At 57.0% G+C, this 14463-nt stretch overlaps 1 protein-coding gene across 1 annotated transcript in view; it reads left to right on the plus strand.

Moving 5' to 3' along the window:
- Positions 1 to 11229, plus strand: part of GTF3C5 (general transcription factor IIIC subunit 5) — a 29074-nt gene extending 17845 nt beyond the window's left edge. Inside the window, exons 8-11 of the mRNA XM_075322925.1 lie at positions 9163 to 9260; positions 9970 to 10052; positions 10253 to 10395; positions 10798 to 11229. Of these exons, the coding sequence (XP_075179040.1) occupies positions 9163 to 9260; positions 9970 to 10052; positions 10253 to 10395; positions 10798 to 10946 (473 nt within the window). The 3' untranslated portion in view covers positions 10947 to 11229. The remainder of the gene's footprint in view (positions 1 to 9162; positions 9261 to 9969; positions 10053 to 10252; positions 10396 to 10797) is intronic.
- Positions 11230 to 14463: the final 3234 nt, after the last annotated feature.

Consider the following 14463-nt stretch of genomic DNA (forward strand, 5'->3'; position numbering starts at 1 on the left):
ACGTGCTCCATCCCCCATGCTGCGCACTCCCAAACGTGGTTTATCCGCCATGCTGCGCACTCCCAAACGTGCTCCATCCCCCATGCTGCGCACCCCCCATCGTGCTCCATCCCCCCATGCTGCACCAGCATCAGCCTCTCTGCCCGCAGCATCAGCCTCTCTGCCCGCAGCATCAGCCTCTCTGCCCGCAGCATCAGCCTCTCTGCCCGCAGCATCAGCCTCTCTGCCCGCAGCATCAGCCTCTCTGCCCGCAGCAGCAGCCTCTCTGCCCGCAGCATCAGCCTCTCTGCCCGCAGCATCAGCCTCTCTGCCCGCAGCAGCAGCCTCTCTGCCCGCAGCATCAGCCTCTCTGCCCGCAGCATCAGCCTCTCTGCCCGCAGCATCAGCCTCTCTCCTCCCAGCATCAGCCTCTCTCCTCCCAGCATCAGCCTTTTCTGTCCCTAGCATCAGCCTCTCTCCTCCCAGCATCAGCCTCTCTCCTCCCAGCATCAGCCTTTTCTGTCCCTAGCATCAGCCTCTCTCCTCCCAGCATCAGCCTCTCTCCTCCCAGCATCAGCCTTTTCTGTCACCAGCATCAGCCTCTCTTCTCTCAGCCTCCCTCCCAGCCTTCCCCAGGATCAGCATCTCTCCTCCCAGCCTCCTCCAGCACGCCGTGCTCCTCTGCCGACACACACCCGATCGCATACACTCACACACACCCGATCGCATACACTCACACACACCCGATCGCATACACTCACACACACCCGATCGCATACACTCACGCACACACACACTGACGATATCGCACATACGCGCTCACACTCACAACATCCGGAGATACCACATGCTTCTGGCCATGTGATCCTCCGGCAGGTCCTGGAAGTTCACTGCACAGTATCGCCGCCGAGAAGCAAGCGATATCCCAGGATGTTGTGAGTGTGTGGATGCGATGTGGTGTGTGTGAGAGTGAGTGTGATATGATGTGTGCGTGTGTGTGCTGTTATGTGTGTGTATGTTCCGCCGCTGCAGGACCTTGATGCGCTGGTAACTATGCTACCATGGTTACCAGCGTATCCCGTCCCCCGGTCGCACGGGAGCCCACACCAGCATACGGCGGCAACCCCAGCAATGCGAGGGTATGTGTCGGCTGGGTTGGCGGCGTACGCTGATGTGGGCTCCCGGAGGTACAGTACTCACCTGGGAGTCGTGTCTCCATGTCGGTCGGTTCGGGGAATGCGTGCGAGGGGCGGGGCCAGAGCGAGCGTGCATTGCGTGAGGGGGGCGGGGCGTGGGCGAGTTGCCTGGGCGAGCGGCCAATCCGTGCGGGGGGGCGGGGCCATGGCGAGCCCAGCGGCCAATCAGCTTTGTGTCACCGTAAGGACACAATTTTGGAGCAAGACAGACAGACAGACAGACAGAATAAGGCAATTATATAATATACTAGAAGGTGGCCGGATTCTACGCATCGGGTATTCTAGAATTTACGTATTGTGTAGTTCATGTATGATTTTTGTTATATATATATATATATATATATATATATAGAGATGTTGTTGTGTGTAGTTACCAAGTGTTTGTGTAGGGCGCTGTACATGTTCTGGGTGTTGTCTGGGTGTGACGGGGGGTGAGAGCGGTGTTATGTGTTGCGTGTGTTGCGTTGTTTGTGGAGCGCTGTGTGTCTGTAGCGTTGTGTGTGTGTGTGGTGTGTTTTGGGGGGAGGTATGTTTTGTGCAATGTGTGTGTTGTGCGGTATGTGCGTATATTTGTGTGTGCCGCGGTGTTTGTGTGTTGGGTGTTGTGTGTGTGCAGCGTTGTCTGTGTGTGTGGGTGTCTGTGTAGGGCAGTTGTTTGTGGTTCCCAGTGTGTGTGTGGTGTGGTGTGTTGTGCAGTGCGCGCGCGCGTGTGTGTGTGTGTGTGTGTGTGCATCAGCCTCTCTTCTCTCAGCCTACCTCTCCCAGCCTCCCTCCTCCCAGCCTCCCTCAGCATCAGCCTCCCTCTCCCAGCCTCCCCAAGCATCAGCCTCCACCAGCATCAGCCTCTCTCCTTCCAGCCTCCCCCAGCATCAGCCTCCGCCAGCATCAGCCTCCCTCTCCCAGCCTTCCCCAGGATCAGCCTCTCTCCTCCCAGCCTCCGTCCTCCCAGCCTTCCCGAGCATCAGCTTTCCCCTCCCAGCCTCCCTCAGCATCAGCCTTCCCCAGCATCAGCCTCTCTCCTCCCAGCCTCAGCCTCTCTCCTTCCAGCCTCCCCCAGCATCAGCCTCTCTCCTTCCAGCTTCCCTCAGCATCAGCCTCCCCTTCCCAGCCTTCCTCAGGATCAGCCTCTCTCCTCCCAGCCTCCTTCCTCCCAGCCTCCCCCTCCCAGCCTCCCTCAGCATCAGCCTTCCGCTCCCAGTCTCCCCCAGCATCAGCCTCCCCAAGCATCAGCCTCCACCAGCATCAGCCTCTCTCCTTCCAGCCTCCCCCAGCATCAGCCTCCCCTTCCCAGCCTTCCCCAGCATCAGCCTCTCTCCTCCCAGCCTCAGCCTCTCTCCTTCCAGCCTCCACCAGCATCAGCCTCTCTCCTTCCAGCCTCCCGCAGCATCAGCCTCTCCTTCCCAGCCTTCCCCAGGATCAGCCTCTCTCCTCCCAGCCTCCTTCCTCCCAGCCTCCCTCAGCATCAGCCTTCCGCTCCCAGTCTCCCCCAGCATCAGCCTCCCCAAGCATCAGCCTCCACCAGCATCAGCCTCTCTCCTTCCAGCCTCCCCCAGCATCAGCCTCTCTCCTTCCAGCCTCCCTCAGCATCAGCCTCCCGTTCCCAGCCTTCCCCAGGATCAGCCTCTCTCCTCCCAGCCTCCTTCCTCCCAGCCTCCCTCAGCATCAGCCTTCCCCTCCCAGTCTCCCCCAGCATCAGCCTCCCCAAGCATCAGCCTCCACCAGCATTAGCCTCTCTCCTTCCAGCCTCCCCCAGCATCAGCCTCCCCAAGCATCAGCCTCCACCAGCATCAGCCTCCCTCGTCCCAGCCTCCCCCTCCCAGCCTCCCCCAGCATCAGCCTCTCTCCTCCCAGCCTTCCCCATGATCAGCCTCTCTGCTCCCAGCCTCCTCCAGCACGCCGTGCTCCTCTGCCGACACTCACACACCCGATCGCATCCACTCACACACACCCGATCGCATCCACTCACACACACCCGATCGCATCCACTCACACACACCCGATCGCATCCACTCACACACACCCGATCGCATACACTCACACACACAGACACTGACGATATCGCACATACGCGCTTATACTCACAACATCCGGGGATATCACATGCTTCTGGCCATGTGATCCTCCCGCAGGTCCTGGAAGCTCACAACAGCACAGTATCGCCGCCGAGAAGCAAGCGATATCCCAGGATGTTGTGAGTATGTGGATGCGATGTGTGTGTGAGAGTGAGTGTGATCTGATTTGTGTGTGTGTATGTGTGTGTGTGTGTGTATGTGTGTGTGTGTGCTGTTATGTGTCTGTATTTTCCGCCGCTGCAGGACCTTGATGTGTGGATGCGATGTGAGGTGTGTATGAGAGTGAGTGTGAGCCGGTGTACACTGGTAACTATGATACACATCGGGTAACTAAGGGACCTTAGTTACCCGATGTGTATAATGGTTACCAGCTTTCACGGCCTCCGTCAAGATGCCAGCATCGCAAGGTTGTGTGGCGCTGCTGGGATCCTGACGGAGCCGGTGTAGAAGCAAGCGATATCCCAGGATGTTGTGAGTGTGTGGATGTGATGTGTGAGAGTGAGTGTGAGTGTGAGAGTGAGTGTGATCTGATGTGTGTGTGTACTCACCTGGGAGTCGCGGCTCCGTGTCAGTTGGGCCAGAGCGAGCGTGCATTGCGTGAGGGGGGCGGGGCCTGCAGAGAGCCGGGGCGAGAGGCCAATCCGTGTGGGGGGGCGGGGCCATGGCGAGCCCAGCGGCCAATCAGCTTTGTGTCACCGTAAGGACACAATTTCGGAGCATGACAGATAGACAGACAGACAGACAGACAGACAGACAGACAGACAGACAGACAGACAGACAGACAGACAGACAGACAGACAGACAGACAGAATAAGGCAATTATATATATAGATATACTAGAAGGTGGCCCGATTCTACGCATCGGGTATTCTAGAATTTACGTATTGTGTAGTTCATGTATGATTTTTGTTATATATATATATATATATATATATATATATATATATATATATATGTTGTTGTTGTGTGTAGTTACCAAGTGTTTGTGTAGGGGCTGTACATGTTCTGGGTGTTGTCTGGGTGTGGCGGGGGGTGAGAGCGGTGTTGTATGTGTGTTGCGTTGTTTGTGGAGCGCTGTGTGTCTGTAGCGTTGTGTGTGTGTGTGTTGCGCGGTTTGTGTGTGTGTGGTGTGTTTTGGGGGGAGGTATGTTTTGTGCAATGTGTGTGTTGTGCGGTATGTGCGTATATCTGTTCCCTATCTAACCTCTCTAACTCACCTCTCCCCCTGTCTGACCACAACCTACTCACATTCTCTTCCCTCTCTTCTCCAAGTATGCAACCCCCCCTCCACAAATTTTCATACCCTCGCAGAAATATCAAACACATTGATTTACACGCCCTTTCTCAGTCCCTTCTCCCCCTCACAGACATTGCATTTCTACATGATGCAGATGCCGCTGCAACTTTATACAACACTACAATCTCTGCAGCTCTCGAATCAGCTGCCCCCCTCACACACACCAAAACCCGCACAATCAACAGGCAACCCTGGCACACAAGGCAGACTAAAGAACTTAGACGGGCTTCCAGAATTGCTGAGCGCAGATGGAAGAGGTCTCATTCCACTGAGCACTTCATTGCATATAAAGAGTCCCTCACCACTTTCAAGTCCACACTCACTGCTGCAAAACAAACCTACTTCTCATCCCTCATATCTTCTTTCTCTCACAACCCTAAACAGCTATTCAACACTTTCAATTCTCTCCTCCGTCCTCCGGCACCACCTCCCTCTCCTCTCATCTCAGCTGAAGACTTTGCCTCTTTCTTCAAGCGGAAGATTGACAACATCAGAGCAAGCTTTGGCCCACAATCACCACAGCCCCCTCATCATAGCTACTCATCCCTCTTCCTCCAAATCCAGCTTCTCCACCATGACAGAAAACAATCTCTCCACTCTACTCTCAAGATCACATCTAACCACCTGTGCACTTGACCCGCTCCCATCGCACCTCATCCCCAACATCACCGCAGTCCTCATCCCAGCCCTAACCCATCTCTTCAACCTATCACTAGCAAGTGGTGTATTCCCTTCATGCTTTAAACATGCCTCTATTACACCCATCCTCAAAAAGCCCTCCCTTGACCCATCCTCTGTGTCAAACTATCGCCCCATATCCCTTCTCCCCTATGCCTCAAAACTACTGGAACAGCATGTCCATCTTGAATTGTCCTCATACCTCTCCTCCTGCTCCCTCTTTGACCGGCTTCAATCTGGCTTCCGACCACATCATTCTACCGAAACTGCCCTAACCAAAGTCACCAATGATCTACTAACCGCCAAAGCCAAGCGACACTACTCTATCCTCCTCCTCCTGGACCTGTCCTCTGCCTTCGACACAGTAGACCATTCCCTCCTACTACAGATTCTCTCATCTCTGGGCATCACAGACTTGGCCCTATCTTGGATCTCCTCATACCTAACCGACCGAACTTTCAGCGTCTCCCATTCTCACACCACTTCCTCAGCTCGCCCCCTATCTGTCGGTGTCCCTCAAGGCTCAGTTCTTGGACCCCTGCTGTTCTCCATCTATACCTTCGGCTTGGGACAGCTCATAGAGTCCCACGGCTTCCAGTATCATCTCTATGCCGATGACACACAGATCTACCTCTCTGGACCTGACATTACCTCTCTACTAACCAAAATACCACAATGTTTGTCTGCTATTTCATCCTTCTTCTCTGCACGATTCCTAAAACTTAACATGGACAAAACAGAGTTTATTGTCTTTCCTCCTCCTCACTCACCTCCTCCAACAAGCCTTTCCATCAAACTTGATGGTTGCTCACTCACCCCAGTCTCACAAGCTCGTTGCCTTGGAGTGACCCTCGACTCTGCTCTATCCTTCAAGCCACACATCCAAGCCCTCTTCAACTCATGCCGATTACAACTCAAAAATATCTCCCGGATCCGTGCTTTTCTTAACCAAGAATCTTCAAAAACATTAGTGCATGCCCTCATCATCTCCCGCCTCGACTACTGCAACCTCCTGCTCTCTGGCCTCCCTTCCAACACTCTTGCACCCCTCCAATCTATCCTAAACTCTGCAGCCCGCTTAATCCACCTCTCCCCTTGCTACTCCCCAGCCTCGCCACTCTGCCAATCCCTTCACTGGCTTCCCATCGCCCAACGACTCCAGTTCAAAACATTAACCATGACATACAAAGCCATGCACAACCTGTCTCCTCCCTACATCTGTGACCTAGTCTCCCGGTACCTACCTGCACGCAACCTTAGATCCTCACAAGATCTCCTTCTCTGCTCCTCTCTTATTTCCTCTTCCCACAATCGTGTACAAGATTTCTCCCGTGCATCCCCCATACTCTGGAACGCTCTACCTCAGCACATCAGACTCTCCACTACCGTGGAAAGCTTCAAGAGGAACCTCAAGACCCACCTCTTCCAACAAGCCTACAACCTACAATAGCCCTCAGCCCAGTAGACCACTGCGCAACCAGCTCTGTCCTCACCTATTGTACCATCACCCATTCCCTGTAGACTGTGAGCCCTCGCGGGCAGGGTCCTCTCTCCTCCTATACCAGTCTGTCTTGTACTGTTAATGATTGTTGTACGTATACCCTCTTTCACTTGTAAAGCGCCATGGAATAAATGGCGCTATAATAATAAATAATAATAATAATAATAATAATAATATATTTGTGTGTGCCGCGGTGTTTGTGTGTTTGGGTGTTGTGTGTGTGCAGCGTTGTCTGTGTGTGTGTGGGTGTCTGTGTAGGGCAGTTGTTTGTGCTTCCCAGTGTGTGTGTTGTGTTGTGCAGTGCGCGTGTGTGTGCGCGCGCGTGCGTGCGTGCGTGCGTGCGTGCGTGCGTGTGTGTGTGTGTGTGTGTGTGTGTGTGTGTTGGGGGGAGGTGTGCACTCCCCATCGTGCTCCATCCCCCATGCAGCGCACTCCCAAACGTGCTCCATCCGCCATGCTGCGCACTCCCAAACGTGCTCCATCCGCCATGCTGCGCACTCCCAAACGTGCTCCATCCCCCATGCTGCGCACCCCCCATCGTGCTCCATCCCGCATGCTGCACCAGCATCAGCCTCTCTCCTCCCAGCATCAGCCTCTCTACCCGCAGCATCAGCCTCTCTACCCGCAGCATCAGCCTCTCTACCCGCAGCATCAGCCTCTCTACCCGCAGCATCAGCCTCTCTACCCGCAGCCTCAGCCTCTCTACCCGCAGCCTCAGCCTCTCTACCCGCAGCCTCAGCCTCTCTACCCGCAGCCTCAGCCTCTCTACCCGCAGCCTCAGCCTCTCTACCCGCAGCCTCAGCCTCTCTACCCGCAGCATCAGCCTCTCTCCTCCCAGCATCAGCCTCTCTCCTCCCAGCATCAGCCTCTCTCCTCCCAGCATCAGCCTCTCTCCTCCCAGCATCAGCCTCTCTCCTCCCAGCATCAGCCTCTCTCCTCCCAGCATCAGCCTCTCTCCTCCCAGCATCAGCCTCTCTCCTCCCAGCATCAGCCTCTCTACCCGCAGCATCAGCCTCTCTACCCGCAGCATCAGCCTCTCTACCCGCAGCATCAGCCTCTCTACCCGCAGCATCAGCCTCTCTACCCGCAGCATCAGCCTCTCTACCCGCAGCCTCAGCCTCTCTACCCGCAGCCTCAGCCTCTCTACCCGCAGCCTCAGCCTCTCTACCCGCAGCCTCAGCCTCTCTACCCGCAGCCTCAGCCTCTCTACCCGCAGCATCAGCCTCTCTCCTCCCAGCATCAGCCTCTCTCCTCCCAGCATCAGCCTCTCTCCTCCCAGCATCAGCCTCTCTCCTCCCAGCATCAGCCTCTCTCCTCCCAGCATCAGCCTCTCTCCTCCCAGCATCAGCCTCTCTCCTCCCAGCATCAGCCTCTCTGTCCCCAGCATCAGCCTCTCTTCTCTCAGCCTCCCCATCCCAGCCTTCCCCAGGATCAGCCTCTCTCCTCCCAGCCTCCTCCAGCACGCCATGCTCCTCTGCCGACACTCACAGATCCGATCGCATACACTCACACACACACACACACACACACACACCCGATCGCATACACTCACACACACCCGATCGCATACACTCACGCACACACACATTGACGATATTGCACATACGCGCTCACACTCGCAACATCCGGAGATACCACATGCTTCTGGCCATGTGATCCTCCGGCAGGTCCTGGAAGCTCACAGCACAGAATTGGCGCCGAGAAGCAAGCGATATCCCAGGATGTTGTGAGTGTGTGGATGCGATGTGATGTATGTGTGTGTGTGTGTGTGTGTGTGTGTGTGTGTGTGTGTGTATGTTCCGCCGCTGCAGGACCTTGATGCGCTGGTAACTATGCTACCATGGTTACCAGCGTATCTCGTCCCCCGCTCGCACGGGAGCCCACACCAGCATACGCCGGCCAGCCCCAGCAATGCCAGGGTATGTGTCGGCTGGTTTGGCGGCGTACGCTGATGTGGGCTCCCTGGGGTACAGGACTCACCTGGGAGTCGTGGCTCCGTGACCGTGTCGGTTCGGGGAATGCGTGGGGGGGCGGGGCCAGAGCTAGCGTGCATTGCGTGAGGGGGGCGGGGCGTGGCCGAGTTGCCAATGCCTGCAGGGTGCCGGGGCGAGAGGCCAATCTGTGGGGGGCGGAGCCTGGGCGAGCTGCCGGCCAATCCGTGTGGGGGCGCAGCCTGGGCGAGTGGCCAATCCGTGCGGGGGGCGGGGCCATGGCGAGCCCAGCGGCCAATCAGCTTTGTGTCACAGTAAGGACACAATTTTGGAGCAAGACAGACAGACAGACAGACAGAATAAGGCAATTATATATATAGATGATAGTAATTTTCAAGAATCTCTTTATAGGATTGCAGTTATTTTTGGGGTTGGTATCTATCGCCTTGGCCTGCAAATCGTGTTAAATAATTCAGGAATTGAGTATTTTGTCCGTTTTGTCCCCCAGTGCCACAAGCAGTCAGCATGCAGGACCTGACCCATGGACTGGGAGCACTGGGCTCTAAGGAGACTAAGAAGCTTCCGGCCAATAAATACCGGCTGAAGGTGAGCGCTGTGCACCCGGGGTAGATGGAAGGATTCTTATCTGGGGGATCCTGATTATTTAAAGGGGGTCACGTCCCTTGCAAATCTGGAGGGGAGAGTGCTCCTAGCATGGCCAGACCAGCGCACAAGGCCTGCCAAGCACCCGGCAGATGCCGGATCTGGGAGGGAGCGGCACTGGACAATCCCTTTTTAAGGGGCTTCTGTTGGCCGTATCCGCAGTGAAGCTATGTGGACCAGTTGTGAACTTATTTTTTCTAAAAGGGGGGTGGGTGTTCCGGGGGGGTGACGGGTAGGGGGGTATCGGGGGGGGGGGTTGAGGGAGGGTTCGGGGGGTGGGGTTTGAGGGGGGGGTTGGGGGAGGTTTGAGGGGAGCGCTGGTGGGGGTTTGGGGGGGGGTTACGGTGCTGGGTGAGGGGTTTGAGGGGGAGTTTGGGGGGGGGTTGCGGTGGTGGGTGAGGGGTTTGGGGGGTGTTGTAGGGGGTTGAAGGGGTTTGGGGGGAGAGGGTTTGGGGCGGTTGCGGTGGGGGGCGGGGGGTTTGGGGGGGGGGTTGCGGTGGTGGGCGAGGGGTTTTGAGGACACCGCCATCATTATTTACATTGATGTTAGGAGGATCCCTTTAAGGGTAGAGACACATTCCTGTAATATAGATGTATCCGCCCAGAGCCGCACGTCCATCATGATCACTTTTCCCCTTTTTTCTTACCCCAGGAATCGGTGTACATTTTCCGGGAAGGGAACCTCCCCCCGTACCGCCAGATGTTCTACCAGTTGTGTGACCTGAATGTGGACAGGTATGAGGAGCTGGATGGGGTTAAAGGGATTGCCCAAAATCAGAGCAAAAATGGCGGCTTGGTTTGGTTGTGTAGAGTATTGTAGCTCGGCTCTGTGGTGGTGAATGGAGCTGAGGTGCAGTACCACAAGCGTCCTGCGTGTAACGGGCGCGGTATCTCAGGAGGCGCCGGCGCACAGTGTGACCAGTGTTCTGCTGTAGTCTGCAGGAGATCATTAGCCGGAATCACGGCTCCGAGAGCGACTGTACCGAACGGGACGGATGGTGTCTGCCCAAGACCAGCGACCAACTGCGAGACTCCATGTCCCTCATGATCAAGCAAATCATCCGCTCCAAGAGACCAGGTGACAAAATACAGGAGGTAACCCCGGATCATTAATGTATGTGCACAGTGACTGCACCAGCAGAATAGTGAGTGCAGCTCTGGAGTATAATACAGGACATAACTCAGGATCAGTAATGTATGCACACAGTGACTGCACCAGCAGAATAGTGAGTGCAGCTCTGGTGTATAATACAGGAGGTAACTTCAGATCAGTAATGTATGTACACTGTGACTGCACCAGCAGAATAGTGAGTGCAGCTCTGGAGTATTATAGTGAGGTCGGGGAGACGCCTGCAGAGCCCCTTTCAGAAGCTGTGATACTTGTGTTCTGTATTGTGAGTGCGCCCCCCTCAGGCTCCGCTGCTCGGTGCATATATTTGGGTGACTTCCTTTAGCGCTTTCCTTCTATTTTTCTCCTTAGCGCTGTTCACCAGCCCCTCGGCACCTAACGACACCAAGGAGTCGCTCACGTACGAGTCCGGAGAAGAGGAGGAAGATGAAGAGGAGGAATTTCATCCTTCAGAAGGAAGCGAGAATGAGATGGAAACAGAACTGCTGGACTATGTGTGATCCGCCGCTGCGTGTGTGTGCGCTCCGGCACTGCGTCTGGATGATCAGGCAGGCGGCAGAGCTCTCCAGGTAGGATCTGGATCTCTGCGGACAGATGAGGATGGCTCTCAGACTGAAGATCGGTCACGTGGAGAGCTAGTGCTGCGGCTCTAGTGCTGCGCTGCCTCGGCTCTAGTGCTGCGTTGCTTCGGCTCTAGTGCTGCGCTGCCTCGGCTCTAGTGCTGCGTTGCCTCGGCTCTAGTGCTGCGTTGCCTCGGCTCTAGTGCTGCGTTGCCTCGGCTCTAGTGCTGCGTTGCCTCGGCTCTAGTGCTGCGTTGCCTCGGCTCTAGTGCTGCGTTGCCTCGGCTCTAGTGCTGCGTTGCCTCGGCTCTAGTGCTGCGTTGCCTCGGCTCTAGTGCTGCGTTGCTTCGGCTCTAGTGCTGCGTTGCTTCGGCTCTAGTGCTGCGCTGCCTCGGCTCTAGTGCTGCGCTGCCTCGGCTCTAGTGCTGCGCTGCCTCGGCTCTAGTGCTGCGCTGCCTCGGCTCTAGTGCTGCGTTGCCTCGGCTCTAGTGCTGCGTTGCCTCGGCTCTAGTGCTGCGTTGCCTCGGCTCTAGTGCTGCGTTGCCTCGGCTCTAGTGCTGCGTTGCTTCGGCTCTAGTGCTGCGCTGCCTCGGCTCTAGTGCTGCGTTGCTTCGGCTCTAGTGCTGCGCTGCCTCGGCTCTAGTGCTGCGCTGCTTCGGCTCTAGTGCTGCGTTGCCTCGGCTCTAGTGCTGCGCTGCTTCGGCTCTAGTGCTGCGTTGCCTCGGCTCTAGTGCTGCGCTGCCTCGGCTCTAGTGCTGCGTTGCTTCGGCTCTAGTGCTGCGTTGCTTCGGCTCTAGTGCTGCGTTGCTTCGGCTCTAGTGCTGCGCTGCCTCGGCTCTAGTGCTGCGCTGCCTCGGCTCTAGTGCTGCGCTGCCTCGGCTCTAGTGCTGCGTTGCCTCGGCTCTAGTGCTGCGTTGCCTCGGCTCTAGTGCTGCGTTGCCTCGGCTCTAGTGCTGCGTTGCCTCGGCTCTAGTGCTGCGCTGCCTCGGCTCTAGTGCTGCGCCGCTTCGGGTCTAGTGCTGCGCCGCCGCGGCTCTAGTGCTGCGCCGCCGCGGCTCTAGTGCTGCTCCGCTTCGGCTCTAGTGCTGCGCCGCTTCGGCTCTAGTGCTGCGCCGCTTCGGCTCTAGTGCTGCGCCGCTTCGGCTCTAGTGCTGCGCCTCTGTCCCATACACAGTGTTTCCTGCCACCATCTTTTGTGGCAAAATGAAATAACCATGATCTGGTTGTATCGTAGCGAGTTTTTCCCGACTGATGAGATCCATATTTAATTGTCATTTTATAGCTCACATTTACTGTATAGAAAACGTCCAACTCCATGTAAATATGTGATTTACTGCACTCACTATTCTGCAGCCTCCAGAGCTGAAATCTTCCAGGATTCGTTGTTTGCTCTGGTGATCTGATTTTAATTACTTTGAGCACTGGGAGATTTCAGCTCTGCCGCCTGCAGAATCGCGATTGCAGCTCTGCTGGGCTAAAGCAGCTTGTAGCAGATTGTGTTCTGAGGACTTCTGTGTTAATACTAGGGATATATATATATTATGTTTTGTTGCTGCGGGATAAAGAAATAACTGGATAAGTAAATAAATCGTCTTCGGAAACGTCTGATTTTTTTAATCATTATAACCATAAATGTGTTATTATTCCAAGCGATTCATATTTGCACAATTTAACCGCTTCCTGACGTGTGACGTTCCCCTCCGTCACGTAGAGCGAGATGATGAAGCCACAGCAGCCATCAGAGCCCGTGACGATCCCTGCGGTTTTCTTAAAGGGGTTGTCCGACATAAACTCAAAAATTTTTGAGTTTAAGTTAATCTGTGCTGTATTGTCATATAAATCACACCTACATTGTTATTTTCTGTTTTTTAACTTTTGTTCCTCTTGAATTCACCCTTTATTCTCTGCAGCTCTTTGTTTACATTCAGCTCCAGCAAACTGACCACTTCCTGTGCTAAACCTCACAGTCACAGCTGGCACCGCCCGGCCTCACTGTCCTGCCTCGCCCCCTGCCCGGCCTCACTGTCCTGCCTCGCCCCCTGCCCGGCCTCACTGTCCTGCCTCGCCCCCTGCCCGGCCTCACTGTCCAGCCTCGCCCCCTGCCCGGCCTCACTGTCCTGCCTCGCCCCCTGCCCGGCCTCACTGTCCTGCCTCGCCCCCTGCCCGGCCTCACTGTCCTGCCTCGCCCCCTGCCCGGCCTCACTGTCCTGCCTCGCCCCCTGCCCGGCCTCACTGTCCTGCCTCGCCCCCTGCCCGGCCTCACTGTCCTGCCTCGCCCCCTGCCCGGCCTCACTGTCCTGCCTCGCCCCCTGCCCGGCCTCACTGTCCTGCCTCGCCCCCTGCCCGGCCTCACTGTCCTGCCTCGCCCCCTGCCCGGCCTCACTGTCCAGCCTCGCCCCCTGCCCGGCCTCACTGTCCAGCCTCGCCCCCTGCCCGGCCTCACTGTCCAGCCTCGCCCCCTGCCCGGCCTCACTGTCCTGCCTCGCCCCCTGCCCGGCCTCACTGTCCAGCCTCGCCCCCTGCCCGGCCTCACTGTCCAGCCTCGCCCCCTGCCCGGCCTCACTGTCCTGCCTCGCCCCCTGCCCGGCCTCACTGTCCTGCCTCGCCCCCTGCCCGGCCTCACTGTCCTGCCTCGCCCCCTGCCCGGCCTCACTGTCCTGCCTCGCCCCCTGCCCGGCCTCACTGTCCAGCCTCGCCCCCTGCCCGGCCTCACTGTCCAGCCTCGCCCCCTGCCCGGCCTCACTGTCCAGCCTCGCCCCCTGCCCGGCCTCACTGTCCAGCCTCGCCCCCTGCCCGGCCTCACTGTCCAGCCTCGCCCCCTGCCCGGCCTCACTGTCCTGCCTCGCCCCCTGCCCGGCCTCACTGTCCTGCCTCGCCCCCTGCCCGGCCTCACTGTCCTGCCTCGCCCCCTGCCCGGCCTCACTGTCCTGCCTCGCCCCCTGCACACACATTCCCTGTCAGTATATTCTGCCCCAGCACTGACCTGTTATCACTACAGCATTGCAAATAACAGCCCCACATCGGGCTCTGCACCGCATACACACATCGGGCTCTGCACCGCATACACACATCGGGCTCTGCACCGCATACACACATCGGGCTCTGCACCGCATACACACATCGGGCTCTGCACCGCATACACACATCGGGCTCTGCACCGCATACACACATCGGGCTCTGCACCGCATACACACATCGGGCTCTGCACCGCATACACACATCGGGCTCTGCACCGCATACACACATCGGGCTCTGCACCGCATACACACAACGGGCTCTGCACCGCATACACACAACGGGCTCTGCACCGCATACACACATCGGGCTCTGCACCGCATACACACATCGGGCTCTGCACCGCATACACACATCGGGCTCTGCACCGCATACACACAACGGGCTCTGCACCGCATACACACATCGGGCTCTGCACCCCACACCACATCGGGCTCTGCAC

This window comes from Anomaloglossus baeobatrachus, chromosome 9, assembly GCF_048569485.1.
Source record: "Anomaloglossus baeobatrachus isolate aAnoBae1 chromosome 9, aAnoBae1.hap1, whole genome shotgun sequence".
Classification (NCBI taxonomy): Eukaryota; Metazoa; Chordata; class Amphibia; order Anura; family Aromobatidae; genus Anomaloglossus; species Anomaloglossus baeobatrachus.